This window comes from Amblyomma mixtum, chromosome 5, assembly GCF_055824585.1.
Source record: "Amblyomma mixtum isolate Tamu chromosome 5, ASM5582458v1, whole genome shotgun sequence".
In the NCBI taxonomy this organism is placed as follows: domain Eukaryota; kingdom Metazoa; phylum Arthropoda; class Arachnida; order Ixodida; family Ixodidae; genus Amblyomma; species Amblyomma mixtum.
In genome coordinates this window covers 175,122,804-175,149,977 of record NC_143016.1, presented here as the reverse complement: position 1 = coordinate 175,149,977, position 27,174 = coordinate 175,122,804, and the positions used below count along the sequence as shown (strand labels likewise).

The following is a 27,174-nucleotide window of genomic DNA, read 5'->3' as shown; positions in this document are numbered from 1 at the left end:
TTTGCTTTAGAACTGCGACGATAGAGCTGATGTAGGGCCTTTTCGTGATGCCGGCGTTAAGTTCTGTGAGTCAATCCGCTATAGCATTTTAAAGCTCCAGATTTTAAGTGCCGTTCTTCTTGGGCCAAAGAATTTCCTTACAAGATTTGAGAACAAAACATGAAACGGATTCCAAGTGGCACAATATACTGTATGGGCTATCCACTGGGCCAAAGAGAGAAAAATAAGCAAGCAGAGTGTACGCAGCTCGCCCAAGGTGCCTCGTACCGATATTGCCCACACCTTGACTCGCAACTTGTGCAGCAGTATTCTGATTCTCCAGCAGGCGAACAGGGCATTTTTTTGACATGACAGACTACGAAGGCGGTTACAGCGACCACGACGCCGCCAACCATTCGTACGGGTTGCGTCAACAGCGAGTGCAATACGTAATACTCTCAACTCCCGTTGGTACACCATTGCACCACTGTTGTGCAAGCGAACGCGGACGTCCCTCAGACTCGATTTCCTTTCTGGCTTTTTCCGTTTCCTGTTTATCTGGGACGACATCTTGTTGAGCTCGGTCTTTTTCTTGAAACTGTCTATATCTTTCTGTAAATGACCACCGGAAGTCTTCACATCTGGCCCGGCATAGAAACAACCATTCTGGCAAATATTCTTTTTATACGTCACTAAGAATGTTTTTTACTCTTCCTTTCAACTCGGACCACTTGCAGTAAGATATTGGATTACCCGTCTTCATCCATTGGGGATATTTACCACAAAATAGGAGGACCAAGAAGGAGGGCGCACTCGGTAACCACGTCGTGTTCTTCCTTGCTACGTGGTTTTAGTTTGCGATAAAGTTTCTCGAATGGCATAAACCACTCAAGCGAACATCTCCAACATCTTTCTTTCCAGCTCGCGCTACCGGCAGCCGGCGTAGGAAGAATGTTAAATGGTAAGATCCGCATTTCAATCTTATATTAATGAATACCTCTCACTGCTGAGGCAAGCGCTCATCCAGACCAAGAAACCGTCAGTGCCGCAGAAACTCAGCAAATCGTCGGTGAAGTTCAAGAGCTGACGCTGTGATAAGCCGTTATGCTGTCTTTCCTCGTTCCGCGGCCGCACGCACGGCTTAGCGGAATTTGAGGGGCTAGTGGACGCAGTTTTTTGTTTTTGGCATACATAAAGGTTTTTGGCAAACGCAGGTTAACGCAGGAAACAATTCAGCCAAGCGTAAAAGTCCTAAGTATTCACTTCTTGTATGTGTCGTGCATAAACTAGGCCAAAGTGCCAGATTAGTCAATTTCGGATACAGTGGCTGTAATTATGTTCGCTATTTTCTGTTAGAAAGAATGGATATTTTCTGTTTGAAAGAAGACCCTTTACTTTTAGTCAACAGTGGTAAAAAAAATGGAAGGGACATCTAGGTTTTCCCTTAGGTGTATGACGCAAAAGCGCTGTTGGGTTCATTCTTGATTGGTCATTCTCAACCTTATATTCATAGATCCCGGGGAGTCCTCAAACCCCTCCTGGCGATGTGGTGCAGCTCTTATTGGATGCGCCACAGAGCCTGTGGCAGATGGTACCGCTGGTGAAGCTAAGGAGACCCAGCTTGCTCTTCCGGGCCATTCTCTCTCGGCAAATAATTTAACTGGCACCTGCGACGGTGGTCACTTTGCTCGTAGTCTAATGGGTCATGTCATGTCACGAGGCTATGTCACAAGGTCATGACACAAAAGAGCCCGCCTAGGTTGCTTCTCTGGCTGCTCTGGCTGCAAGGCGTCAAACGGTCGACAACGCTGGTAAATTTCAGAGCTTATCTCTTAGGCGCCCGTTTCTGCGTTCACCGTGGTAGTCGTCGTATGCGTAGTTGGCGTGTTACGGCGTGCAACAGGTGGCGTTTTCGCACCAGCAGAGCAGCCCAGCGAAACGCCACGTGCCACGGCGAGAGCGGCGGAACGAAAAACCCGAAGGTGGCTGTCACGGGAAGGTTCCGGAGGGTGGCTAGCGGCATAACACGGGACCTGGCAGCGGTGGAAGGTGGCGTGGGAAAAGCCGCGTTGAAATTTCACATTACCGACTATTGTAATCGAACGTTAATTTTTTTTTTCCGAGGTTGAGGTGCTAACGCTTTTGCTTAAAAAAAAGCTACCCCAGTTTGTATTCGTACGTCTATAAAGAAAGAGATTCAAAACCCGCGCTATCCCCTAGGGCGGACACGATGCAGTTAAAACTTCTTCGTTAACAGGTAACTAATGAGGAGGGCACAAGAGTGAGGGAAATATTTTGGGACCCATCTGACATGGAACTGCATGGCATAAAAAGGGAAAGGACATGAACGTAACAAAAGTAAACTGTTTTCCTACTTTCATGTCCATCAAATACACACGTGCGGACAACTCGGGAATGGCAGCAGGAGTTTTAATGGACTGACGGGAAGGTTTCTAGATCAATTTTCTCTCCTCAAAATGCTTATTTTGGAGCCGGCCAGAGGGGAACAAAACCAACTGATCAATTATTTGGTGACAGGTTTATATATGGTGAGAGGGCAGCTCACACACTAAAGAGCGCCATGGCACAAGACAGAGTCAGACACCCATTTTCATGCATTTCTCCCCAGAAGAGCCGAGCACTAGTCCAAAGGAAAGCTTGTACGCATTGTATAGCCGGTGGCAACCCCGCAACTCTGCGGACCCAGTCCGGCACCTCACGCATACGAGCTGGGTTATCAAACCACTTGGGCACCGCAACGGTTGGAATCAATTAATAATTGCATGGAGTTGTCCTCATTCAAGCTTTAACTGTTTGCTGGCATTGCCATCATTCATATTACTTACCGACCTCATCAAATGTTTCCGATGGAGTGCCCCACCCCTCCCCAATGGCACGTAAGTTTTACAAGTAGCCTAGACAGTAAATAAGTGGCAGTCACAGCTATGAAATTAGAGAAACTAGATGCGATACAAATTAAATGAAATTCTCTTTCTTCACAAAAACAATATATGAATGGAACATTGACCAGCGTAGGCGGTCATAGCTCACTGTATCCACTTCTCTCGATAAATCAATAATTTCTAACATATAGTGTTACCTTAGCACTGTGCTGTTCTTGTGGCTTGTTAAACATGTTACGAAATCGCAAATCCCTCGTTTTATATTCATCATTACCTCAATTGTTTCTTTGTTTGTTATTTGTATTGTCTTTAGCGTATGTAGCCACTCTCCTGCCATAATCCTTCGATGCTGCAGAATGTGTTGTAAATAAGTTAGAAATTGATAAATGCAGGTTAAATTCAGGAATTTGTCAAAAACTACTCATAGCGTATGTTTGTGCTCTTTTTCCCCGCGCTGCACTAGGTATTTAAGGTAGGAGTGGCCCGCTGAGGAGTTACCTGGCACCATCATCTAAGAATCATCTAAGCATACGACTCAGGCACGCCTTGTGTGAACTCGACATGACCACTATTTCTCACAAATTAGTCTATGGATCGATAAGTCGACACCCTAACTTTCGACATAAGCAAATAAATAAAGTTTAGGTTTTAATGATTTATAGGTCTCCTAATTAAAGATCTGAGCCGCCAAAATGCGACTCAGTAACCGGCCCAGCGCAACGAACATTGTTGATGCAATGGTGTGGTGAGGATCGCCTCACAGAAAGTAGTAGAGCATTACAAGAATATAAAGAGGAAAGAAAGATATTGCCAGCTGCGGCATTCACTATCGAATATCCTTAAGCACCGGGGGAAATAAAGTGAAAGGCAAATGGTAGCAAGGAAAAGTACAAAGGTGAGCGATAGCGACAAATGACAGGGCAGAGGTCTGAGTGCTATTTACAATATTTACATAAACATAAAAAGTTGAACAAGTTTGTGCCGCTCTCTCACGAGTGTCCAGGCACTGTCGTAATTTAACCGCGTGCCAGCGACCACTGTACCGTTTTACTGCGCGCGAAGACGATAATAAAGGCGAGATATACAGGAGGGCGCAAAGGAAGTAACCGCTTTCTTTTAGTCCAGTTAATGTTTTGCAAACAAACTTAACCGTTTCCGGCCATTTGTCGGGCATTGGCTCTGCGCAATCGCTGCGTTGCTATGGCGACGGAGGCGCACGTCGTCTGCTCGTCACGGCGTCGCGGCCGCCGCCGCCCCGCAGTCGTTCGTGGTGCTAGCACGCGCTGCAAGTTCCAGTGCTTGAGCATTCTACGTGAGCAACGTCAGGGCAGAAGACTGAGAGTGTGAAGTCGACTGCTTCCACGGCGGTGTTAACTAAATAAGCACATAGGTGGTGAGAGTTGCAGGATCGCATGAATGGCTTTGCAGCAGCAGTGACGAAGGTCTACGCAGAGTACTCTCTTCTTGGCGCCTCGGCACGGGCATTTCTTTTGTTCCACATTGATTTAGTTTGCATTTCTTTGCGAATGGCAAGACTGCGCCGCTCCCTCCTAGCACAACAAAGCCGCGCGGTGACAGCGTCCTGTAGCTAAATAAGCGCGCTTGTGGCACACTGCAGCGCGGTGCGTCGTCTGCTTCCTACGGCGCCGTGGCCTGCTTCTAAGTCCAAGCATTCGCGCCAAATTTGTTTGGCAGTACGGCTAAGGCGTTGCAAGCTTCGTACGCGACCAGCACTGCGCCCCGCCATAAGAAATGCCCCGTGTCAACGGCATCTGAATAATAAAATCTTGACATTTGTTGGACTTAAGGAACGAAGGAAATATTTAGACAGGGTATGCACCATCTCGCGAGGAGTTCGTGGACCTTGAACGGTACCTCGTCTCCATCAACATAGCTTTTCGAACTGAGCAAGGTTCGTGTACGTCAATTATCTGTGCTGCATGTCTCGACATATTGTGCTTCCGTAGTCGAGTCAGTTTTTAAAGCACACGCTAAAATAAGGATACGGCGTGCACCGCGAAAGACATTGCGGTATCTACCGGGATGGAAAGACAGTCCAAAACGGAGCGCGTGGATTGCAACACAATCGGCACACCCTCTAAACACTAGTCCGAGATTGTGCGCCTCGGAGAGCCCGGATGAAGTATTCGTGCATGCGCAGTAGGCTCCCGGTCCCTTCCACATCGCCGGCAACGCGGACGTCGAAGATGTCGCTACTGAGCCGCACATGAGCTTCCTCCTAGTGACGTTCCGGTCACACTGGAAGACGTTCGTGCGGTGATCCACGATCACCTGCGTCAAAAACACCCGGATTCACGCGTCGTGCACCGAGAATGCATCTCCGTTGTCGGCACACGATGATCCTTCTAATGCGCGTCGGCTGTGTATTGCCTGGAGAAGGACGGGTGGCCAGGAACTTTGATCCGGCGACGCGTTAATGTGATTGCGGTGCAATCGAGGCATTGGAGTTCCTCGTCCTACGCTGTGTCGCTTTTGCGTATCCACGTAGCGAGATGGTGGCGGCGTGCAGGGCGCTGAGCACCATCGCAGACAGTTTCTCGGCGTCCCTGTGGCTGTGCGACAGTGCGCGCATCCGTGAGCCTGTGTGCCTCTGTGCTGCGAGCTTCTGTGCAATCATCAAGGAAGCAGCCTTGGCATCTCGCTTGCTCATCACCGGGTAGTGTGCGTGTGACGTGAACGATCCATCTGTGGTACTTCGGACGATATGCAGCCGGATGTCCCACCTCGGCTGGTCGTACAGTGTACCACACGCGCGATTATTTAGCGACAGGACGCTACGACCGCGCATCTTTGTTGCGCTAGAGGGGAGCGGCGAAGTCTTACGCTTCACAAAGGAGTGCAAACGAAAGCAAACCCTCCATGATTATTGACTAATGAAAGAGGCAGCAGCAGCTGTTTTCAGCACATCAGTCTGGAGGATTACTTTGGGGATCCTTTCTTTGTTTTGGATTGCGGAACAACTGACTACGAGGGTGAGGAAGAAGCTCGCCGATTCTGAGAAGGGCAGAGCATTTCAATTTCATGGTGCATATATCTACGCGAGAGACACTTCCAGGAGCGCTTGTGGCAGGCGGGACTTGGGATGCGTCAAGAGGTGACATGGAATGAGTAGTACTAGTAGCACAATTTGGGAGAGAGGCAGACGTCGCCGCCGGAACAGATAATTGAGAAAACATAGATTGGCCTGCAAGACGTTGAGATAAGATAGTGAACAAGGGAGCCGTAGCGCTCCCGAAACGTCTTTCTTTATTGACTTTGGCCAGTGACCAGCAATCCTCATCACGTTGAGATAAACCCTCGGTAAAAAATGCACAGTATTCGCTCGACCACCACAGAAAGAGCCTGCTATACTGCGGACACTATCGAAGCAGTCACACTTGACTTGTGATCTTGAACTGAAGATCGTGCACATGTGGCGTGTGAATTATTCTTCCCGTCCAGAAGTGCATATGCATCTTTTCTGCAGCATCGCTTCACCTGAATTTTATTTAACCACCTGTGTTCGTTTAACAGCCAGGGGCAACACTGGCGCTGATCAGAGGTACAGTGTGAATGGCCCTCACAAAGACGGCAGGGGGTAGCCGACATGCCCGCTTTACCACTGTGACCGAACCGCTAACAGTTCGTGCATTGTAGATGAAGGGCTGCAGAGGGTTCACAGGGTACACTATAGGCCACATCATTAGTTCAGAAGGACAGGAGGAGCCAATAAAAGTTGTTATGACTAATTCTGTCGGTACGCGCAAACCGTTTAATTCTCTACGGAACCAATAGACAGAAAGAACCCCAACACCTGCATCCTGAAACTCTTTCAGTATTTCCTGCGGGGAAGATGCTGGGTCGACCCCACGAACAATACCTTTGGAGCATGCGCGCTGTTCTTGGATGAAGGCTTTCACCGGCAATGAGTCAAATATTTTGCACTGGAGTGAGTCTGTGACACAAGCAATGTCAGAGGACTTGCAGACAATGCCTCTACGGTCGAACGGTCGCACTTCATGGATTTGTAAAGAGTGGTTGGTTACAGACCTTAGCTGCTACTGAAAAGTTTTAGAGCTTTTCACCTTGATCATGCCTTCACGGATGGGTGCGAGAGCCACAGGCAAGGCACAGGGCAAACCGCAGGGTAAGCTGGCAAACCAGGTGCCGACCCTCCGCCCGGGGAGGTCATTGACATACCTGAGACAAACGCACCCTGCGCATTAACGACGCCTACAGACCTAACCTTAAACCTGGCCGAAGCACCCCGCCCCCCGCATAGAACGGCCTCACCAGTGATGAGCACGCAGGCACCACCAAGACACCACAATTGATATTGCAGCCAAACACCAGCAGCACCAGCAGAAGAAACTTTCGATGCGAGGAGCTTCTTTTTCTTTAACATGCATTTCCTATCCGGGCGCCTCTGATTGAGTCTCATTCTAAGATTGGCTCAATAGTTGTTTCCTAAGTTCACTGAGAATCTCCCTGACAGCCTGGGCCATATTTACCGCTTATTCAAATCTCAATGTTGCCTTCTGGAACGCCGTGCTTGCTGTTTGTAATCGCGAAACTCTAGTGTCAGGAGCTTGAGCATAAAGTACGGGCCGCATTTTCGCAGCGATTTTAAAGATCCTCTCGCTTTGGCTCCGGCATTATTTCATTCTTGTGATGCTAGGGCATGTAGAAACGAGGTGAGTTGGCTATAATTTCGAGTAACCGACCTCAGTGAAGTGGCGCTGATCGTCCACCTTGTGGGGCAAAACTTTCACAGGTACAGAACGAAGGAAAACGCTAGGGCGGTAGCAGTAGTGAACGCCAATTGGAATATAGTTACTGGTGCATCAGTGCGCACAAGGACAACACAAGCAGCGGAAGAGATCGCCATAGCTCTAGCCCTGACTGAAGCCAATCGGCAGGGACTGAGTTACTGGATAGCCACGGATTCTCAGGCTGCAGAAAGGGCATACAGAGATGGAAGGATCGGCCGAAAAGCCGCGGGTATCCTCTTCGAACAAAAACAACACAGACATGGATCAAACAACACAAACATTCAACACACCATCATTTGGGTCCCTGACACTGGGGTTGAGGGAAATCTCATGGCAGACACCGTTGTCCGAGGGTTCACGAACCGGAGGGCGGGTTTGCCGGTCGAACCCTTCAGCACGCCAGAATCTTACGGGGAGGCAATGAAGGCGTTGTTGGGAGCGCGCAAGAAGTACTCGGCTCCGGCGGATATCCTCGACAGAGAGCAGGCCACCACGCTCAGACGACTACAAACAGACACCTACCCAAGCAGAGCCATGTATCACAAAATGTGGCCGAACCGATACGCGAAAGAGTGCGTGTGGTGTGGGGGCTACGCCACAACGTACCACGCCACCTGGGGCTGCGAAAAAAGCCCTTTACTACCAAAGGTAAATAGCCCTAGTCTAGAGCAGTGGGAGGCCCTCCTGGCTGACTCCGACCCGAGCACACAGCTTATGCTGGTGACGAGGGCCAAGGCAGCGGCGGAGGCCAACGGGATCCTGGACTAGGGAAGACCGACCACTGAAGCTCCACATCTATCTATCCCCATCCCCCTACTCCCTAACTCTTCCTTTTGAAAAAAAAATAAATGTTTTTACTACTACTACTACTTCACAGGTTTACGTTTTCATATACTTTCTGAAGAGCCTCGAACAAATTTAAACGTTTTGAGGAGCACGTAACAAAGTTCGTCAATTCTGATATCATGCCTCGGAAATCACAACATTTTTTCATTTTCTGAGACGTATCCTGCAGCGCAAGGTTCAGTACGTGCGCAAGACAGTGTACGTACAGTGCTCGCAGCTCCTCCTGCTGTGTTCGTGCCTGCACCGCACCGTGCTGCCATCTTATGATTGCAGCGCCATCATACATTGCCCACGACAACTGCCAATGTTTATATTAAAGTGACAGAGGACGTCCTGAAGAACAGCAAAAAGACTTGTCGCTCTGATATCAGCAGTGCTATAAAATGCACAGAACAGCTCATGTGCTTCGAAGTTCTTTTGAACAATACGAAAGCATATGGACACTTGCTCTTTGGCAGATATGTCTGCTGCTTCGCCTATGATCACGGCATAGTGCGTTGCTTCACGAGCCTCATTTATGAGTGGCCGGAGGACATCGTCAGACATTATTTCCAACATTTCGTTTAAAATGTCACGGGAAGGCCATCTGTACTTTGTTAAAAAAAGCCGTGATTGCAGTTGTAAAATGTCATTGGTGAACTTGCAGAAACTGTCTCAGATTACTTCTTAATGCGAAAGCATTTCTAGGCTATGTCGGCGGGATCGGCGGGGTAGTGTCGCCAAGACCTGTCCACAGCAGTGGTCACATTGTCAGAAGAGGTAGCATCAAACGAGTGGTCGTAATCGTAATAGGATGATGTGAGGATGCTGCGCCAAAAATTGTCTATAGGATGAATAGTTGAATAATTTGCGCTAAAAATGTCGAAAAGACGTAGAAATAGCGTGGTCATTGATAAAGTGAGGGGTTGAGAACGCAGCCGTAGACGGCAGAATAGTGGAACAATGGGCAAAAGAGTGAATATAAAGTTTAAAATGAATTGAAATGTATTTGGTGACTGATAATTAATCGAACACATCGTTTCATTGACATAGAACAATAAGTTAAATTATTACGAGCAAACACCATGGGTGGTTGAATAGGCTGAACGGGGACATAGTAAGTAGACGGGAAATAGCCACGCCACCAAATTTCAAAAAATCAAAATGGTTGATTGAGATAAAAGAAGGTGTAATCAGAGTAAATAATTCAATCATTAATTGAAGGGTACAATAATTACGCTATTTCGGTATTTAAGTTAATTACAAACAAAAAGAAAATCATAAAGAGAGTCAAAGAGAGGCGAAGAGTGCCGAGGAGGCGTCAATACTTTCGCATTCTCGAAATGCAGGTCGGCGCAGTGATCTCTAATTTTGCACCGTTATGACCACGTACTGCCAGTCCTTGGCTCGCTAAGTACTGCACTGAAGATAATGCCGCTATCAGTGCTTTTCTTGCGTCTTCCCTTTCCGTTTGCTTCCCAATCACACAAGCAGATGCTACGTTCACCGCTGCTTTCATAGGTTCGGTTTCGTTCATGGTCGCACGATGCAGATTCGAGGGCTCATGACTCATAAGAGCTTTCTTAACGTTAGGAAAACCATTCGTCACAAACGTTAGGTGAGAGCCCTTATCCTTGGAAGTATTTGGCAGAAAGATGTTCATAGCACAAGCAGCGCGACAAGTTGCACAGAATACCTCGTCCACCGAGGCGTCATCAACAAGTCATTCGTGCTCCTTTTATGCGAAGCATATTACTAGAGCTACACTACAGCCCGTGGAGCGCGGCGGTGGAGCTACCATTGACCTTTAGCGTGACCACGTGACACCACGTGACAACATGACGTCACAGCAGAGGAGAGATGGGCTGCCGGCTCGCTCAGTCGTCCGCGGCGGTGGAGGCTCCACATCAGAGGCGCTGCAGCTGACCACGTGACGCTACAGCAGCGGTATAAAGCTGAGCTTGCCTCGCTCTCCGGGCACTTACGAGGCGGCCAGGTGTTGGGATGCCGCCTAGAAACAGGGCTGATTTGAACGAGAAGCGAAAGCTTCAGCGTGCCACAGAGACCGATGAAGAGCGGGGTGAACGTCAACCAAGGAAAGCCATGTATTACCAAGCCTAGCCATCAATATGCTTCGCATCTGACTAGGCTTAACCTTAGCTAAGCCTCAGCCATTTTTTCACCTTGGCTGGTAACGTCACCCCTGTTGGGCTTTAGCAGTAGGGGCTGCATCCTCACGAACAAATTGCATGCGTGCGAAGGCAGTGGTTACAGTGACAGATGTCGAGCCTGGGCAGCTAAGGCAAACATCGGTATGTTGAGAGGAGCTCGCTGAATGTCTCGCACAGGGTCAACTGGTTGCCCTTTCGTCACTCAGTTTGAGAGGTTTATCCTGCCTGAGGAGATATCTGTCCCCTATTGTCTGTTTTTCATAGCTTCCTCAAAACGCAATACCAGCAAGTTAAGGAGACCAAGGAACTGAGCACCGAAAGCGAGAGAAAAAAAACACCAATCGCTTATTTGGGGAAAGTGCCGCGGCCTGTACGCACATCGAACAAATAGTTGGCCACCAGCGAAAGCGTTGGCATACCGTTCAATGAGCAGAGCAGAAGCGACGTGATTCATCCACGGAATCTGCAACAGTCGCTTGTGGATTCTCAGCAATTCCCACATGCCTGCTTTCCAGGACATGTGCTACGTGCGCCACCTACCGGCTAGTGGCGGCGACAGCGTGCATAACTGAATGGGAAGGGGTGCGAAAACAAACACAAAACGTGACCAAAAGCAAGTAGAACAAAATGCTTTGGGGATATGTATAAAATTGGGGGGGGGGGGGGGGTAAGCATGGCTTGAACCTAGTGATGCGAGCAAGGGCTGTGTTAAGCATAGTTACGTATGATTTCACGGTTTACATTAGGGGGAACGCTCATGCTTCGCTTTTGGAGTAGCCGCGATAGCTCGTGTAACAACACCTTTTCAATCGCCATTTTGTAATATTTTTTCTTTAAGTTAGGTTTTGGGGGAAGGAAGGCGCGTATACTTTTGGGTGCACACAATAGAACGATGGAGACCTACACTTTATGAGGTCAAGGTCCCACCCCAATTTTGAAGGTGAAGCGGCCGGACACATTGACCTTGGCTTATGTATGGCGTAGTGAAACTTTCGCTCCGATATACAGTTAGCCGAAGAATGAGCTGTGCTATTACTACACTATGTGCTATTATTAATTCTGTGCTATTATTACACGATGCCATCAGTTAATAAAAATATTAACGATGAACCACTCGTTGACTTTCGAACACCCTTAGTTTGAGTGCCGCTGTTTCGGTTTCAAAGGAGAGGCCCTCGGCTTGCGTGACAAGCTTAGCCGGAACCCAGCTACCTCTAGTGACAGAAGGGGGTGGGCGTTTGGTGCCCTGCTTTCGCTGGTTCAAGCCAGGGAAAGAGTCGGAGTTACTGTTAACAAGAAATACTAACTTTATACAACAAGAGACAATACAGAGTAATGCACACTGATGCACAAGGTTCTCGAAAGCAATGCAAAGCATACACCTAAAGAGTCTTTATTAGAAAGAGAGGTTCAACGACAGTTAACAATGCACGAGTTAGTCAGAACAAATAGATACCAAATTATTCACCCAACATTGTCGCAGACCGATGTCTGGAGAGTCATGTTATGGCCGTCCTCCCGAAGACGTGCGGCGCTCCATCGCAGATCTCTGGGCTTGCTGAACAGCGGGTTGACCACGGTATGGTCGTGGAAAACATTTATGTACGGATACACTACAGGAGGTTACGCGTGAGCTGGCCAAGAGGGGGCCAGCCTTTACAGGTACTAGGTGGAGGTCCCTAGTGCGGGACCCCGCGAGCCGAGCAGTAGCACTTGACGACCCACTGCAACATTAGCAAGCTTTCCGAAGCGACGCGACCTCAATTTATAGGGCACGCCGCGTCTGTCTGTTAACAACCGGCCAAAGCAGGCGCACACAAGCAAGTAGCTTTAACATCACAAGTGTGCTTCCTCCTACCCGCCGAGACGCACGTCGTCATTGGTCACGTGCGGCGGACACGTCTAGAATCTTGTAGGGGCTTCTCCGCCGGTGAGTCAGCGCCGCCTCCGAGCGATGAAGAGAAGATGAAGCCATGTGCGTGCAAGGTTGCACACTGTCACGCGTTAAGAGGGGAGACTTCTCCAAGATTCTCGAACAGACTTTGCTGTGGCACACGCGCACTACCTTCGCGCCTCACCGGCTTAACAAAAATGCGCGCCGATTTTCGTGACACGCGAGCCTCCCAGCGTGTTTGAGTATTATGCAATGCTGCCTACAGGAGAGCACCAAAATTTGTCCTTTTTGCAGATTTTAAAACTATAAAGCGTCGTAACAAGTATTGACATCGAAAGTGATTCCCGGTTTAGGGACCCTAAATACGGTGTTTAAGATGGTGTGTGACGATCTGGTATAGATGCTTTTACCGAACATATGAAAGATGGCGCTTGGTAGTTACGCTGGTGAATTGGAGAAAGTGATTTCATGTAAGATTGAAGAAAGCGTTGCAGCTCGATCACTTAAATTTATTTCAATTTTTTATATATTGTTGCCTGATGACTGGAAAGAAGAGGTCTGCAATTGGTTTTGCTGCATCATTTTTTCTGAAAAGCCGAAATTCACACTGGCAAAGTGGTGTAATGCCGCGCTCATGTGCTGTGCTGTTTTGGCCAATTTTCGATTTTTATTTATTTATTTTCTCTACACCCAGTCGCCGAAGCATTATAGATTGGAATGGGTTTACATAAATCGTAAAAAACACAGCCCGAATATTAGCGAACAAACACAATACGATACAAAATTTGCGAGCTGTTAACTAGCAGACAGACAAAGACACCATGCAGAAATGAGCAAAATGCACCATGGCAAAAATAAGAATAAAATAGACTACTTGCGAAGAAAACTAAATAAAATCACAAAGCAAAGATGCAGACTGTGACTGGCAAAAAAAAAACAAAATCGAATATTTACCCAGTGTGTACGGGAAAATGGTTTTAGTAATTTAACGTACGTGGCAAGATAGAATAGAAGGAAATGTTTGTATGGCAGTGACTCACGCGAGCTTTGGGTTGGTGAGCAACAAGTGACGAACGATACGTTGGTTCTGATATAAAGTGGCCGACAGGACGAGTTTGCCTATCTTATTTTGCCGCGCGCTTTTTCTCTCTCCAGTGTACTTTGGCTTTCCTGTCGTGAATCGTGCGGCTGGAAACAGCAACATCGCTCTCGGTGACTGCCCGTCGCCCGTGTGAATGTGGCATTCCGTAGCAGAAGATATGCTGTCCCCCGGCCCCATTGCCCAGTCTCTGGGGAGGGGGGGGAGGGGAGGGGGGGTGCTAAGCCTCCGGAAAATATTTAAAGGGGGGAGGGAAGAGGGAGGGGGGGAGGGAAGAGGGGGGGGGGGGGCGAGGACTCTAGGGCCACCAGAGTCGGCGCCTATGGGGGCAACTACACTTAACCGGAAAGGGTTAATGTTCACTGCAACATCGATGCCGTACATTAACAGCCGTGATTTATCAAGCAAGTTGGCAATATCGTAGGAAACAAATTCTGTGCTGTGCTGGTAAAATTCCCTGAAAACTATTGAATGCCCCTTCGAGCTCAATTATTTCCTGAGAATGGGAAGATTACCTTCATGAAACATGGCCACTTCAGGCTTGCCTAGATCAACCTTTGATGCTAGGCCAAGATGTTCACTCATTTTCATGGGAAATCTGATATGCACCAGTTATATGAAATTCGTGTTAATGATTGGTAGAAAACGATGCAGTGGCGTGGAGTGATAGCGGTGTTAGCTGTTTGGTTTAGTTTATGGGGTTTAACGTCGCAAAGCGACTCGGGCTATGAGGGACGCCGTAGTGAAGGGCTGCGGAAATTTCGACCATCTGGGGTTCTTTAACGTGCACTGACATCTTACAGTACAAAGGCCTCTAGAATTCCGCCTCCATAGAAATTCGACCGCCGGGGCCGGGATCAAACCTGCGTCTTTGGGGTCAGTAGCCGAGCACCGTAACCACTGAACCACAGTGGCGGTCCCCTTTGGCTGTTCGGAGGAAGACCGAAAGTGGCTGTAAGATACAGGATCATAGAATAAAAGCACGCACGAGTGAGTTTACGTAGCTTAAAACGTCAATGGTTCCGTAAGCGTGATAAAGTTCCGCAAATTTAATTGACTGCTTACAAAATGAGGCCTCTGTAGCTCTCAAAACGGTGACTTTTTTTAACGCTCTTGCAGTATCTTTTCGAAAGCCAGAATCGAAGCACTGCTTGAATGTACCGGGTTCAGCTTTGCATTTCAGGTGATATTAGGAGCATGCCTCATCGATATTAGCTCTTTCGTCGGCATCCAAATATAAGGATAGCCCACAACTCATCATCTGATAAACGGCTTTTTTACTAAAGGTCATAGATTAGCGAAAGAAGCTCCTGTCTGCCACAAAATTGAGATCCGTGCCCTACTAAACTCGGAGTAATATCGTAGTAATGAGTTGTTCAGGGTTAATTGGAGAGACTTGGGAGAAGCTTTTGACCTGCAGTGGGCCTGGGCAGAATTATGGTGATGATAATAAATCAAGAAATAATCTTTGCTTTTTGTCAAGTGTTTTATTTGTTTGCAGGGTTCGCTGCCTATCGAACTGTGCGGGATCTCCGTACCATATTTACGGCGTGGTGAACTACCAACTGGTGAGCGTTTTTATTTTGAAATATGCGAAGCGACATTGCCTATGTCGAGGCTACATAACTGTACATAGTTGTGTTACGTCACTGTAATAAATATTTGCAGGGAGAAAAAATTGGAGGGCAAACTAGAGCTCCACGTTAGGGATATGAAGCCGTAGATTTAATGAGCTAATGCCCACATGTGCGAAATTGGTCACTCTTAACTTTACATTAATACCTCCCTGGGAGTCCTCGTACTACACCTTGGGCAATGGCGTAGCGGCTAAGAGATTTCGCCACTGCCCCGCGATGGCAGGTGCTGCCACTGGTGGGTCTTGTGCCACCCCAGTTGCTCTTCCCGAGCTACCTCTCGCGGCCAATCATTAATTTAACTGCCGCCTGGGTGGTTAGATTGCTCGCAATGTAGTCGATAGGCAGTGACGACCCCTCGCCCCCCAAGGTCACGTGACTTAGGCTGCCCTCCTAGGTTGCTTTTCCAGGGGCGGCGGCCTGGGCCACCCTACGCCTTACTATTTACCGCCCACAACACCGACAACGCAGACGCCAGATTTTCTGCTGCAGCGCTGCCTTTAACGCTATCGGGTCGAAATTAACGTATTTTGAGGAAAGGAAATGGCGCCGTCTCACTTGTAGGTGGAAAACTCAATCGCGCCATAAGGGATGGGAGGAAGATGGGAGTGAAAGACGAGAGATAGAGGTGCCGCAGTGGAAGGCTGTGAAATAATTTCGGCCACCTGGGGATCTTCAACGTGCCCTGACAGCGCACAGCATACGCCTTTTCCGTGCTGCTTCCATCGAAACGCTGTCGCTCCGATAGGGTTCATTATAGCCCATCGCACTAACCACTGAGCCACCGCGGTGAATGAAGCCATGACCAGAATCGCTGGATGCGATTGTTAGATAGAAGGGGGAGGAAAAACTATATCCTCCTATTTCTGCAAGCTAAGCGCGAAAATTCATCCTCCTGACGATGCTAAGCCCGATAGAGCTGTTGTCTATATCATGATTCATTTTCGTGAATCGAAACGTAAAAGGCGCCCATGTACTGTCGGACATCAGAAGGTTGAAGAACCCGGTGTGCTAGAAATTTAGGCGGATCTGTGCATTTCGGCGCCTCTTTCTCTTTCCCTTTTCGTTCCCTCTTTTGTTCGTTCTTCTACGGTGCTGTTGAGATGTGTTCGGAGAAGAGAGAAAAGTACTGTGCTTGTCTTTCTTCTAAACCAATTCAACAAAATGGCATCATTTAATCTCGCGACAGGATGGTGCACCACGCAATCGTTACCGTACAGCCTGTTAATTGAGCGTATAGTTCACCGGAGACTTACGGAGGATATGCTCCAGCCCTTACGGTAGATGGTAGAAACAATAAACAAGGAGTTTAGATGCTCAGAAGTGCGCATGCCGTAGGTGCGGGCCTGTTCCATGTTTCAGTCCCTTGTGCCACCGGGTAGTCACCTGTTCACTATATATACGAGCTTTCCTTTGGTCCCAAGCCCAGCTTGGCTGCGGTGAAATGCTTGGAACGGCTGGGTCGCTGACGATAACTTGATCAGACAAGGACACGTTAGGCATGTTGCTGTTTGGTCAAGCTATCTTTGCGCCATCAAAATCAAGTCGTCGTCCTAGGAAGAGCATGCTTGTATGATTGTACTTCGAGCGTATAGGCTCGCAGAATGTATTGTGAAAAAACGCAGTGCAAACAAACCGGATAGACGAGCTGGAAGTCTCGGGGTGCTTTTGAGTCTGTGTGTCTAGATTGCATCAAGAAAGGTGTTCACGTCCTGCATTGTACAGACGAATAAGCTTCCCATATGGGAGTAAAAGGGGAGTAAGCTGTTATTTATTGCACTCTCTTTTAGTGGCAAGGTAAAATGCCCAAGCCTCGGGTAGAGTTCGAACACTCAACGCACGGAACGCTTACTATGAGAAACGGTTGCATATATCCACCACAAAGCATAGCTAGCTACTTAATATAGTTAGCAATGGAAGAAGGCTTTTGAACGCGGTACCGCAGGTCCTGATGTTGGCGAATAGAGGAGTTTAAAATTTCGGTCAAAATATTCTCACATGCTACAACTTTGCGTGTTTAAAATAGGAATCTGTTTCTGTTTCCAACCGCAAGCATTCCGTATTTTTAGTGATGGAAATATACCCCAAGACCTTGGTAAAATACCCTGCCCATTAAAGGGAGTGCACTAGAAGAGGGCTTGCTACCTTTACATTCCCATATTGGCTTATGTGTGTTTGCAGTGCGCATACAGCACACGAAAAAATAAAAGGCGAGAATTCCCCCCCCCCCCCCCTCCCGTGTTCACCTGCCGCTACCTCAACCCACCCTTCACATACAAAGCGTGAACCGCTTTCATGAATCGCGGTATTTCACGAGTTTTCAGTATCATCTTGAAACTGTGTAGTAGTTTGCGAGTAGAGAAATGCGGGCGCAAACTTAGATCCGCATACGCGAGGACACTCCCGCCCTAGAACCAGGAGCATTTTTGTATTAAAAAAAATAGCAGAACTGTACCCTAAACAGGAAAGAGTAACAAGGATGTAAGCTTTACTATAGCGCACTCCCTTTAAGGCAGTGCGCTAGAGGACGTCTTACTTCTTTTTTGCTCCCACATTGGCGCATTCCTCTTTAGAGTGTATTCACCTGCATGGAAGTTGTTGTTTTTCAAATCAAATCAAAATTTTATTTGTCTGTATACGTACACATTCATAAATTCTGATCTGCCTAAGCACATTTTGCTTGTTGGCTGATCAGGCAGCAGGTGGAGAAATACCTTCATATGTATACTTTACTTGTCTAAACACTCATACTAACATAGAAAAAAAAACGATAAACCAAACAAAACACAAACAAAAAAATTTTGAACACAAAATTGCACATACGAAAGAACTGAAGCTATACACAGGGAAATACATTTGCACACCAATTTCTCATGTCAGTCATCATCCTACGTTTGTTACTTGCAATACATAGATCATCGGGAATTTCATTAAATACAGCCGGTACATAATAACTGCGCATCTTTTTACCATAGTTTGTGTAAACCCGTGGCTTAAAAAAACGTTCTGTTTTTCTCAAGGTGACATCTTTTTTTACGGGAGTCTAATATTCATTTGAATAATAATACCGTGTTAACACAACAAAGTGAAATAGTTCACGAATTTGAAGGATGCCTAACTCATCGTATCTCTCTTTCATGTCAACCGAGTGTAGTTCTGTGCCGTACGATATAGTGTTGACGATTCTTTTTAGGATAACATTTAATGCTTCTTTCTTGTATTCGGAGCAGTTACCGTATAGAGTAATGCCGTACTTTAAAACAGGTTCTACTAATGCTGTATAGATCAGTCGCCTAAGATGGAGCGGAGCTTTACCACGAAGGTGATACATCATAGCCGCAATCCGCAATGGCCCTTATCTTTCGAGAGAGGTAGACGATGTGGTCGCTCCATGTAAGGTGTTGGTCAAAGTGGATGCCCAGATACAGAACTGTTCGCTCTATTTGCATAGCTTTACAATTACACTGGTAACAATGGGATGTATGAAGATACAGTGGTTGGTTGAAAGCAACAATTTTATGAGGGTTTTTAAAGCATGTCAGTTTTGTTTTGTTCACGTTTAAAAAAATGAAATTTTGCGAGAACCAGTCAACAACTTCACTTATATCTGTTTGAAATGACTCCACGCCTGTACGATAATCAGTAGCTTCAAGCGCTAGCGCTGTGTCGTCAGCGTATTGAAAAACGTTTGACTTAAGCTGTAACAAACCCAAATCGGATACATATATGTTAAAAAGTAGTGGGCCAAGTGTACTTCCCTGAGGTACACCGAATTTAACATTTTTTAAATCTCCATGCGCATTATCAAGCATCACACACTGCAATCTACCTGTAAAATAATTGACAAAAAACTTGTTAAAATGACCGCGGAACCCAAGTGAGCTTAATTTTTCGAGTAGTAGTGTATGGTCTATTGTGTCAAATGCCTTAGTTAAGTCCAGAAATAAGGCTAACACGATGTGATTATTTTCTAGTGCATTGTAAACATAGTCAGAAAATTCTTCAAGAAGTGTAGTCGTACTTCTATTCCTTGTGAAGCCAAACTGCGCATCATTGTTCAAAGAGTATTTTTCACAGAATGATTCCATAACATATGCAACATGCTTTTCCATAATATGTGCTATTGATGACAGTATTGCGATCGGCCTATAATTTGTAAAATCACCTTTCTTCCCGTGTTTGTAGATTGGCCTGACAACAGATATCTTAAGTTCTTCGGGGATATCACCAGTTTCGAATATACCATTCAATATGTTCATAAGCACTTCTTTCAAAGCGTCAAAGTTTCTGCAAAGATCTCTCAGACGAATGCCATCATACCCAGGTGGCTTGAACTGCTTCATTCTGCACATAATGCTCTATAGCTCGTCCACTGATATCAGTGGCAGATATGCAGTATGCACACATGCCCGCTTCGGTCGATGTGGTACAGGCCTACTGACAGTTATATTCCGCAACTTTTCGGTTCTCTGTATAAACACGTCATTAAATTTTTCACACAACACTTTCACGTTCTCTTTTGGAAAATTCTTTTTTACTGCTTCATCAACGGAAGCCTTTCTCTGTCTACCCATCAGTTCATTGGCAATTTGCCACGTTTTCTTTCCGTCATGTTTGTTCAGTGAAAACTGTCGTGCGTAAAAGGATCTTTTCGCCAGACGCATTTTCGCCGTTACCTGATTCCGCAGAGCGCGATATTCATCTCTTCGAGCTTTATCTTCAGGTTGCTTCCTACATTTTTGCCACGCTTTATCTTTTGCACAGCACAATTGTGCTATCTCATGAGTTATCCACTTCTGATCTGGTCTTCTTATTTTGATGTTAACAGATTTAGTTGACTGTGCATAGACGTTGTGAAAGATTTCAATAGTTTTGCTATATAAGCTGATATGATCTAAGTCTAAAAAGGAACTCCAGTTAACATTGCGAATTAATTGGTCTACTTTTCTGTTATCTAGAACAGAACCTGTAATAATACCTCCATCAGTTGTATGATCCTCAGACAGAATTGCGACCGTCACAAAGTAATGATCACCTAGTTTTTGCTTGATAACTCCCGAAACATACTGCTGGTTTTACAAACGAATAATTATGTGGTCAATGCATGACTTGGTAATATTAGCACCTAAGTATTCCTCTCTCGTGCATTCATTAATTACATTCACAAGACCAAATTCTGCCAGCAAATTGAGGTAATCTGCTGTGATACCTTTTGTCTCTTTCATAATGTCTATGTTTAGATCCCCTGCAATGATGAAGTTCTTCTCATTCATATATTTATGAAAAAAAGTATGCAGCTCATCTAGAAATGCACTGGCATTCAAATTTGGTGGCCTGTATATTGCATATAAAGTGTAATCTCTATTTCCTTTGGAAATAGAGAGCCTATGACAGAATGGCACATACCCACACTGGGGGATCGGCCAAGAATCGGTAGGTAAAGGTTGGTATTCACCTGTACGTAGTAAAGGCAAAAATTGCTTCAGCTTTCGCCAAAAACCGGGGTTCTAACTTCTTTTTTGTCTACATACCGGATTTCAATGCAGTGCCAAAGATAGTTACCTGAAATTTACTCTTTTTTTCTTGTCAGCATTCTTCCATTTGCAGGAGCGCTCTACATGACCTGCGGATTCTGCAGACAAGCCCGCCGGAAAATATTATCAAGCTGATTATCTCCAGTAAAACAATCAAGCAATTTGAGCAAAGGAAGCGCTATGGCATCCAGTCTTTAAGGTACTGCTACCAACGGAGTATCAAATTTTACTTTCGAAATCTGCGTATATATGCGGGCGTCAGAAATACTTGTGAATCTTGTTATTTATGAAAAATGTGCGCTACGTAGGGCGCATGATGTTGAGGCTCAAAGCGCCAAAAACTCTTGAACATTGTTCAGCGCTTTCAACAATTATCCCATGAGGCGCAATACGGAGCGGGCTGCTCGTTTGATATTTCAACAGGTAACTTGGTCGAAAGGGCGATATACATTGCAGAGAAATATCATCCTGTCAAGGTTTGGGTATGGATGTTCCATATGAGACGAAAGTATTTGTAACACAATAACAGGCCACCGAGCGTGAAAGATGAGTGACTAGAGATGATACAGAGGCATGAACTAGTATCTGAATGCTAGCCGAGGTGATTGTCTTTCACTTCTGATCGCATAATACAGTCAGCGCAAATTACTTTCTCGATTTTATTGTATTACTTCTTTCAAGGTTTTACCTGGGTCAGAGAGATCTAGGAAGACAATGAAATATACTCGGAGCAACTGAACACGACGTAACGGTGGATACCAAATCCGACTTCACCCTATTGTATAAGTTTGTTTCCATTACGGCATAAATATGTTTGTCTAGTGAGATTAACTGAAACAAAATACATGCTGCCCGTATTGCGCCATTTCTATAAAAGGCCTTATGAATTTATTTTAATGGAAGCTGTGGCACAGCCATACTGTTTAGGACAAAAATAGATCAAACGGGTTCTCATTAAATTATGTGCCCACCAAAGCCCTTCGGGGCGGTAAAATTGTAAAAAGACATTCCTCTCCCGTAGCTCAGAGGTTGGACTAGGAGTGATACCCACGTGCAGAGACTCTATGGCACATGTTCTTCAGCGAAAATATTGGCTTAAAAAGCGGATGTCCTACAAGGCTTTTAAAGAGAGGCTGATTATAAGCTTACCACATTGCGCAGTAATTTGAACCGAAACTGGCACCATCTACAAGGATGAATAGAAAACTTGGCAAGCCGGTGCATACCGTGCGAAGATAGCGATACGAAGACGTGAACAGGGCCATGTCCGCATTGATACCGGCTGTCCCTTTCTATTTCCCGTCCACCGTGCATTTGCGCTAATTTCATCATGCTATTCTGTGGTACACCGCTTTAGCCATGTGTGCTAATTAACGAACCATGATCACTAACGAGCGTTCCAGTACGTTATTCAAGGACATCTAAGCTGTGTTACTTGATTGCTTTCTTTTTTAAATCAATCAATTTTTATGGAGTATCATTAAAAAATCTTTAAAGAAAATGAGGTTAGAAATACGGCAAATTTCAACGTAAGCTCGCAGACGAATCTTTGTCTGCCTCCTGCTGAGTGAAATTAAGCATCTAGAGACAGCCACTCATGTCGTTTAGATCTGGAGCCTATGTCTGTAAAAATTGCTTTCGTCGGTTTGTATGACCAGTAACAAGACCATCTAAGTTCGAATACCTTGAGTGGGTGAAAGGCGTTTTAAAGTCGCATCTTAAGCTTTTAATAGGCGCCTGGAAAACAGAGGATGTTTTGCACAAAGTACATATTATAAAGCTGCCTACTCTTACTGCAAAAGTTCAGAACTGACATCCACTCAGGGAACCAGTGCCCCGACGTTCAGCAGCGCTAGCGAACGGAGAGAGGCTCGCTTAAGCACCATGCTTGGAGGAGCGTAAGTGAAACGCGCTTTGGGGAACCTGTCGTTCATATTCATAAAAAGTGAAACGTGCGGTAATTTAGCTTTAAACGGTTACAGGGCGCACGTGAATGAGTGCGCTGGTGCTGTAATTCCTTTTCTGAGCGTTTGAGTTTTTCATATGTCTATTTGCAGGTACTCGAACTCATCGCAGTATTTTTTCTTCACTTCACCCCGAGCTAAAGGTAAGCAGACGGTCCTCTTTTAGCCTACAAGCGTCTTAGATCCAATACTTTACAGCGTGCTGAGCGCTAGCAATGAAATGCAGTTTAAAGCGTGTCATTTAGTGGTCCCATAAAAATTTGAAAAAACGCGACCACTGTCGTGCAACCATTGTCTCGGTGGTATGCGGACGTCTTGTCACAATGGTGAGCAAAAGTGGCAAAAAACTTGCATTTAGATAAAAATGCAACTGGCTGTCTTTGCTGGCTTCATATGCCAGCAAACACTGCCTGCCGCGCGTTGCCTTTTGTAACGTTCCGTGGTTTAATGAAATCCAGGTTGGTGTAAAGCAAATAAGCTCAAAAATGACTCCTAAAAGTAGTATGGGATAGACCATGCCTATTTACAGCAACCATAAGTTACATCCTTAAAAAGAAGCAACCCACAGACTGATTATCACGGTTGTACGGTAAACATAGTGTCATATCTAAAATAGGGCAATCCTGTAGAAAAGGTTTATCCTCTCCGATATGGCGCTGAAATATAATTGCTAGAGCTGCCATTGTGCAACCAGGTACACATTTTGATTCTTTCTCATATTGAAGTGGACATAAAAGTTGATGTTGGTACCTGATTTTGGCGCCAGCTACTCCTGTTCAGATAATGGGGGAGAAACACTTCAACTGGCGACATAGTGCTCACCAAAGCGCACTTATAACCCACACAAATCGCAATACAAATAATACAGTGAGCACTAAAGAAATGCGAATGTCCAATTTCTAAATAATCTATAAGTAATGATATTATCGAATGACTTAAAACGAGGATTTACTACAAGGAATGATGTATCCTAATTATAGAAAGCACTATAAATACCGCAAATCTCAGAAATGAAAAAGAAACAAAGAGCAGCAACAATAACGATATCAGATGCATCAGATCATCATAATTAACCTGATTACGTCCAGGCAGGACAAAGAACTCTCCGATAGCACTCCAGTATCACCGTCATATGAAACTTATTTCTCTCATCCGCCCACCTAACTCTCTAGCACTCCCTTGTACATTTGCCTTCCCTTGATGTCGAGTCGGTTACTCTCAACGACCATCGATTATTTAGCCTTCGCATTAAAAGGTCTGCCAAAGCCAATTTCTTTTTCTTCATTTTGACTAGGATGTCATTAACAGATTGTTCTGCGACCCACTCTTCCTGTCCGTTAACGATACACTTATCATTTCACTTTCCATAGCACGCTGCGTCGTCGTTAAGTTAAGCTGAACTGCCACCCGAGCCCACTGGCGCTTAACTTGAAACCAAGCACAACGCGAAGCTCTGTCTTCGGGAGCACGAAAGGCGCGAAACGAGTGACGTTTTTTTACAAAGCACGGATGAGAGCGCTGTAATAGCGGCGCCTTCGGGTGCACGGAGCACGCTGTCCCGCGGTATTTTTGAAACTCCACGGGCTTTCGTTTTTCCCGAATAATAACGGCCACGCTAAGTCTGTCTCGTTGGAAGTGCCTGGTTTGGACAATATTTGCGGAGCTCCACAACTTTCCTATTGACGCCTGAACGTTTCAAGCTATATTTAAAAAGTTAATTTATTTATCTCGACTAATTGTTCAAGTACAAAGAGCAAAAAATGGTACTTTAACTTTGGATAAACCGTACCAGCATCCCGCCATTAGAGTTCTGAAGAACGCTTAGGTTTTTTTTCAATATCTTGGTCCAAGTTAGCTGGGACACCCTGTATACTTTTCTCTTGAATGATAATGGTAAACTGCGATTCATACTCTGAGAGAACCAGCCATATGCACTCCATCTTAGTTATATTTTTGTACTTATTTCCCTCGTGATCCTGATATGGGGTCACAACACGCCCTAAGTAGATGTATTCACTTACAACTTCCAGCGCATCGGTACCAGTTGTACACTGCTGCTCCTTGCGAGGGTATCGGACATTATATTGGTTTGCTGCATATTAATGTTTAGACCGACAGTTCTGATCTGCCTGTCTAAGTCATTGACCATGATTTGCAATTCATCCCCTGAGTGACTTAGCAAGGCATTGTCATCAGCGAGTCATCAATTACTAAGGTATTCTCTATTAACTCTCATCCAGAATTGTTTCCAATCCAAGCCGCTGGAATCCGCCTTCAAAGAGGCGATGAACAGCAATGGCAAGATCGTGTCTCCCTGCCTGATGCCTTTCCTTACTGGAATTTTATATCTGCCTTGGTGCACTAGGGTAGCTGCGCGCCCATTATAGATATCGTTCAGCATATTTGCAAAAGGCTCATCAACACTATGATTACTTAATGCCTGCATCACTGCCTAGGTTCTACTAAGTGATGCACTTTCTCTCGCATTCTATGAAGGCTATACACAGGGGTTGGTTCTATTCTGCGCATTTTTTATTACCTGTATAATAGAGTCAATGTGGTCTATTGTCGGGTAGCCGTTACGAAAACCTGCACTCCTGATCCTTTGGTTGATTAAAGTCTAAGGTTGTCCTGAGTGTATTAGTGATTAGAACAGTAAATATTTTGTAGACGACAGATAGGTAATCGGCCTTTCATTTTTCAAGTGCTTGACGTCCCCATCCTTATGGATTAAGTTGATGTTAGCGTTCTTCCAAGCTTCCAGTACGCTAAATCTCATAAGGCGATGATATGTAGAGCGAACCGGACGAAGGAGGAAGAAAGATGTACACAACAAAGGCGCGTACTTTGGAGTGAAGGAAACCTAAGCTGACCAATGCGAAATGAAACAGGAAGAACAGGCGCAGAAACCGGTGAGAGAAAGTAGCAGGTGAACGAGATATGACGACTCAGCGCTTTACGTTCCTTTATGAATGCCAGCTTCCTGTTGAGCACGGAGATAGACGGCTCCTTAACACAGTTACTTTCCAATAGAGCGATCTGCGCTGCTTCAATGATTTCGCGGGTTATCTGATCACGGTGCCTGGCCACGATCGCGCACTTATCCGCAAACAGAACACAACCACACTCTTTACAATGCACAACCAGATTACTACTAGTAAAGGCTTTCATGTTGTTTTTGTGTTCACGAAGACTATCAATCAAGCAACGCCCGGATTCACCTATATACTGGTTACCACAAGGAAGTGGGATGTTGTAAACGATAGCCTCGGTACCTTTTAGAAATCTTTTTTGCTTGGTGGTGCACACCAGCATTTGGGGCCTTTATCGGCGGATAAAGCTTTTTGCATAGGATACTTAGTTTCTCAGGGGCTAAAAAAACCACGCGAATGCTCGCGTTTTGCCCAATGCTCTTGAGATTGTGGGCAGCCAATGAATATAACAATGACTGCAGTTTTGACTTTCGTTTTTTAGAATGGAACAGACAACGGTTACGCTAAAGATATTTCATTTTCAGCATGCTATCAGCAACCGGAACACAGATATCAGCAGGGTAACTGGCTTCGAGGAACCTAAGGAGACGTTCATGAAAGCTCCTGCTAGTTAGGTGAGGGCATCACTTCGACGGCATTTTTCAAGCAGAAATTAACTATACCTAGTTTCATGAGTTTTGCATGAGCCTATTTATAAGCAAGAAAAAGTTTGGTAGCGCTAGGTCAGTAGCTACAACACACTTGGTTAACCAACAATTTAAAACAGATGTCCAGAAAACTGATCTTGTGGTCAGTGGGCATGTGGTTAGTCATTTTCAGCAATGGAAAACACCCCTGTACAGTATCTATAATACCGGAAGCCAACTGCTTCAAGCATGATGGCGAGCAGCCAACAAGAAAAAGGCAATCATCAACAAATCAAATCAAATCTTTATTTTTCATATTGCGCAGGTACATGAAAGGGATGCGGGAAATAGAAGGGTTATAACCACATGGGGCTCGTAAGTGGATCCTGGAGGATCCTGTCAAGGTGTGTCAGGTAGATATCACTGAGTACGGGGGCCAGATAAGACCCAACGCATATTACCTGTTTGTGAATGTGAGGGACGCCTTGCCATTCAATGAAAATGAATCGCAGATAAAGGTGTAACAATTCTAAAAAGCACCTGAGAGACAAACCGGATTCTTAATGAAAGGAGAATGCACCGACATGTTGAATTGAATCGTCTACTACATTAAATAGGTTATCCTTGGGCAAGGAGTAATATAAATATTTCACATATGGAAAAACCAAGAAGGCTCTTGTCTGAAAGTGATTTCATAACACTGACCACTTCATCTGAACTCTGTACTGGAAATGGGTCATTGATCGATAGCAAATTTGGTTTATCTTTTATTTATATATT

At 45.6% G+C, this 27,174-nt stretch overlaps 1 protein-coding gene across 1 annotated transcript in view; it reads left to right on the top strand.

The window, feature by feature from the left end:
- Nucleotides 1–27,174, top strand: part of LOC149344773 (uncharacterized) — a 109,771-nt gene that overhangs the window by 51,515 nt on the left and 31,082 nt on the right. The window contains exons 3-5 of the mRNA XM_089547300.1: nucleotides 15,145–15,211; nucleotides 20,868–21,010; nucleotides 22,869–22,918. Coding sequence (XP_089403426.1) covers nucleotides 15,145–15,211; nucleotides 20,868–21,010; nucleotides 22,869–22,918 — 260 coding nt within the window. The remainder of the gene's footprint in view (nucleotides 1–15,144; nucleotides 15,212–20,867; nucleotides 21,011–22,868; nucleotides 22,919–27,174) is intronic.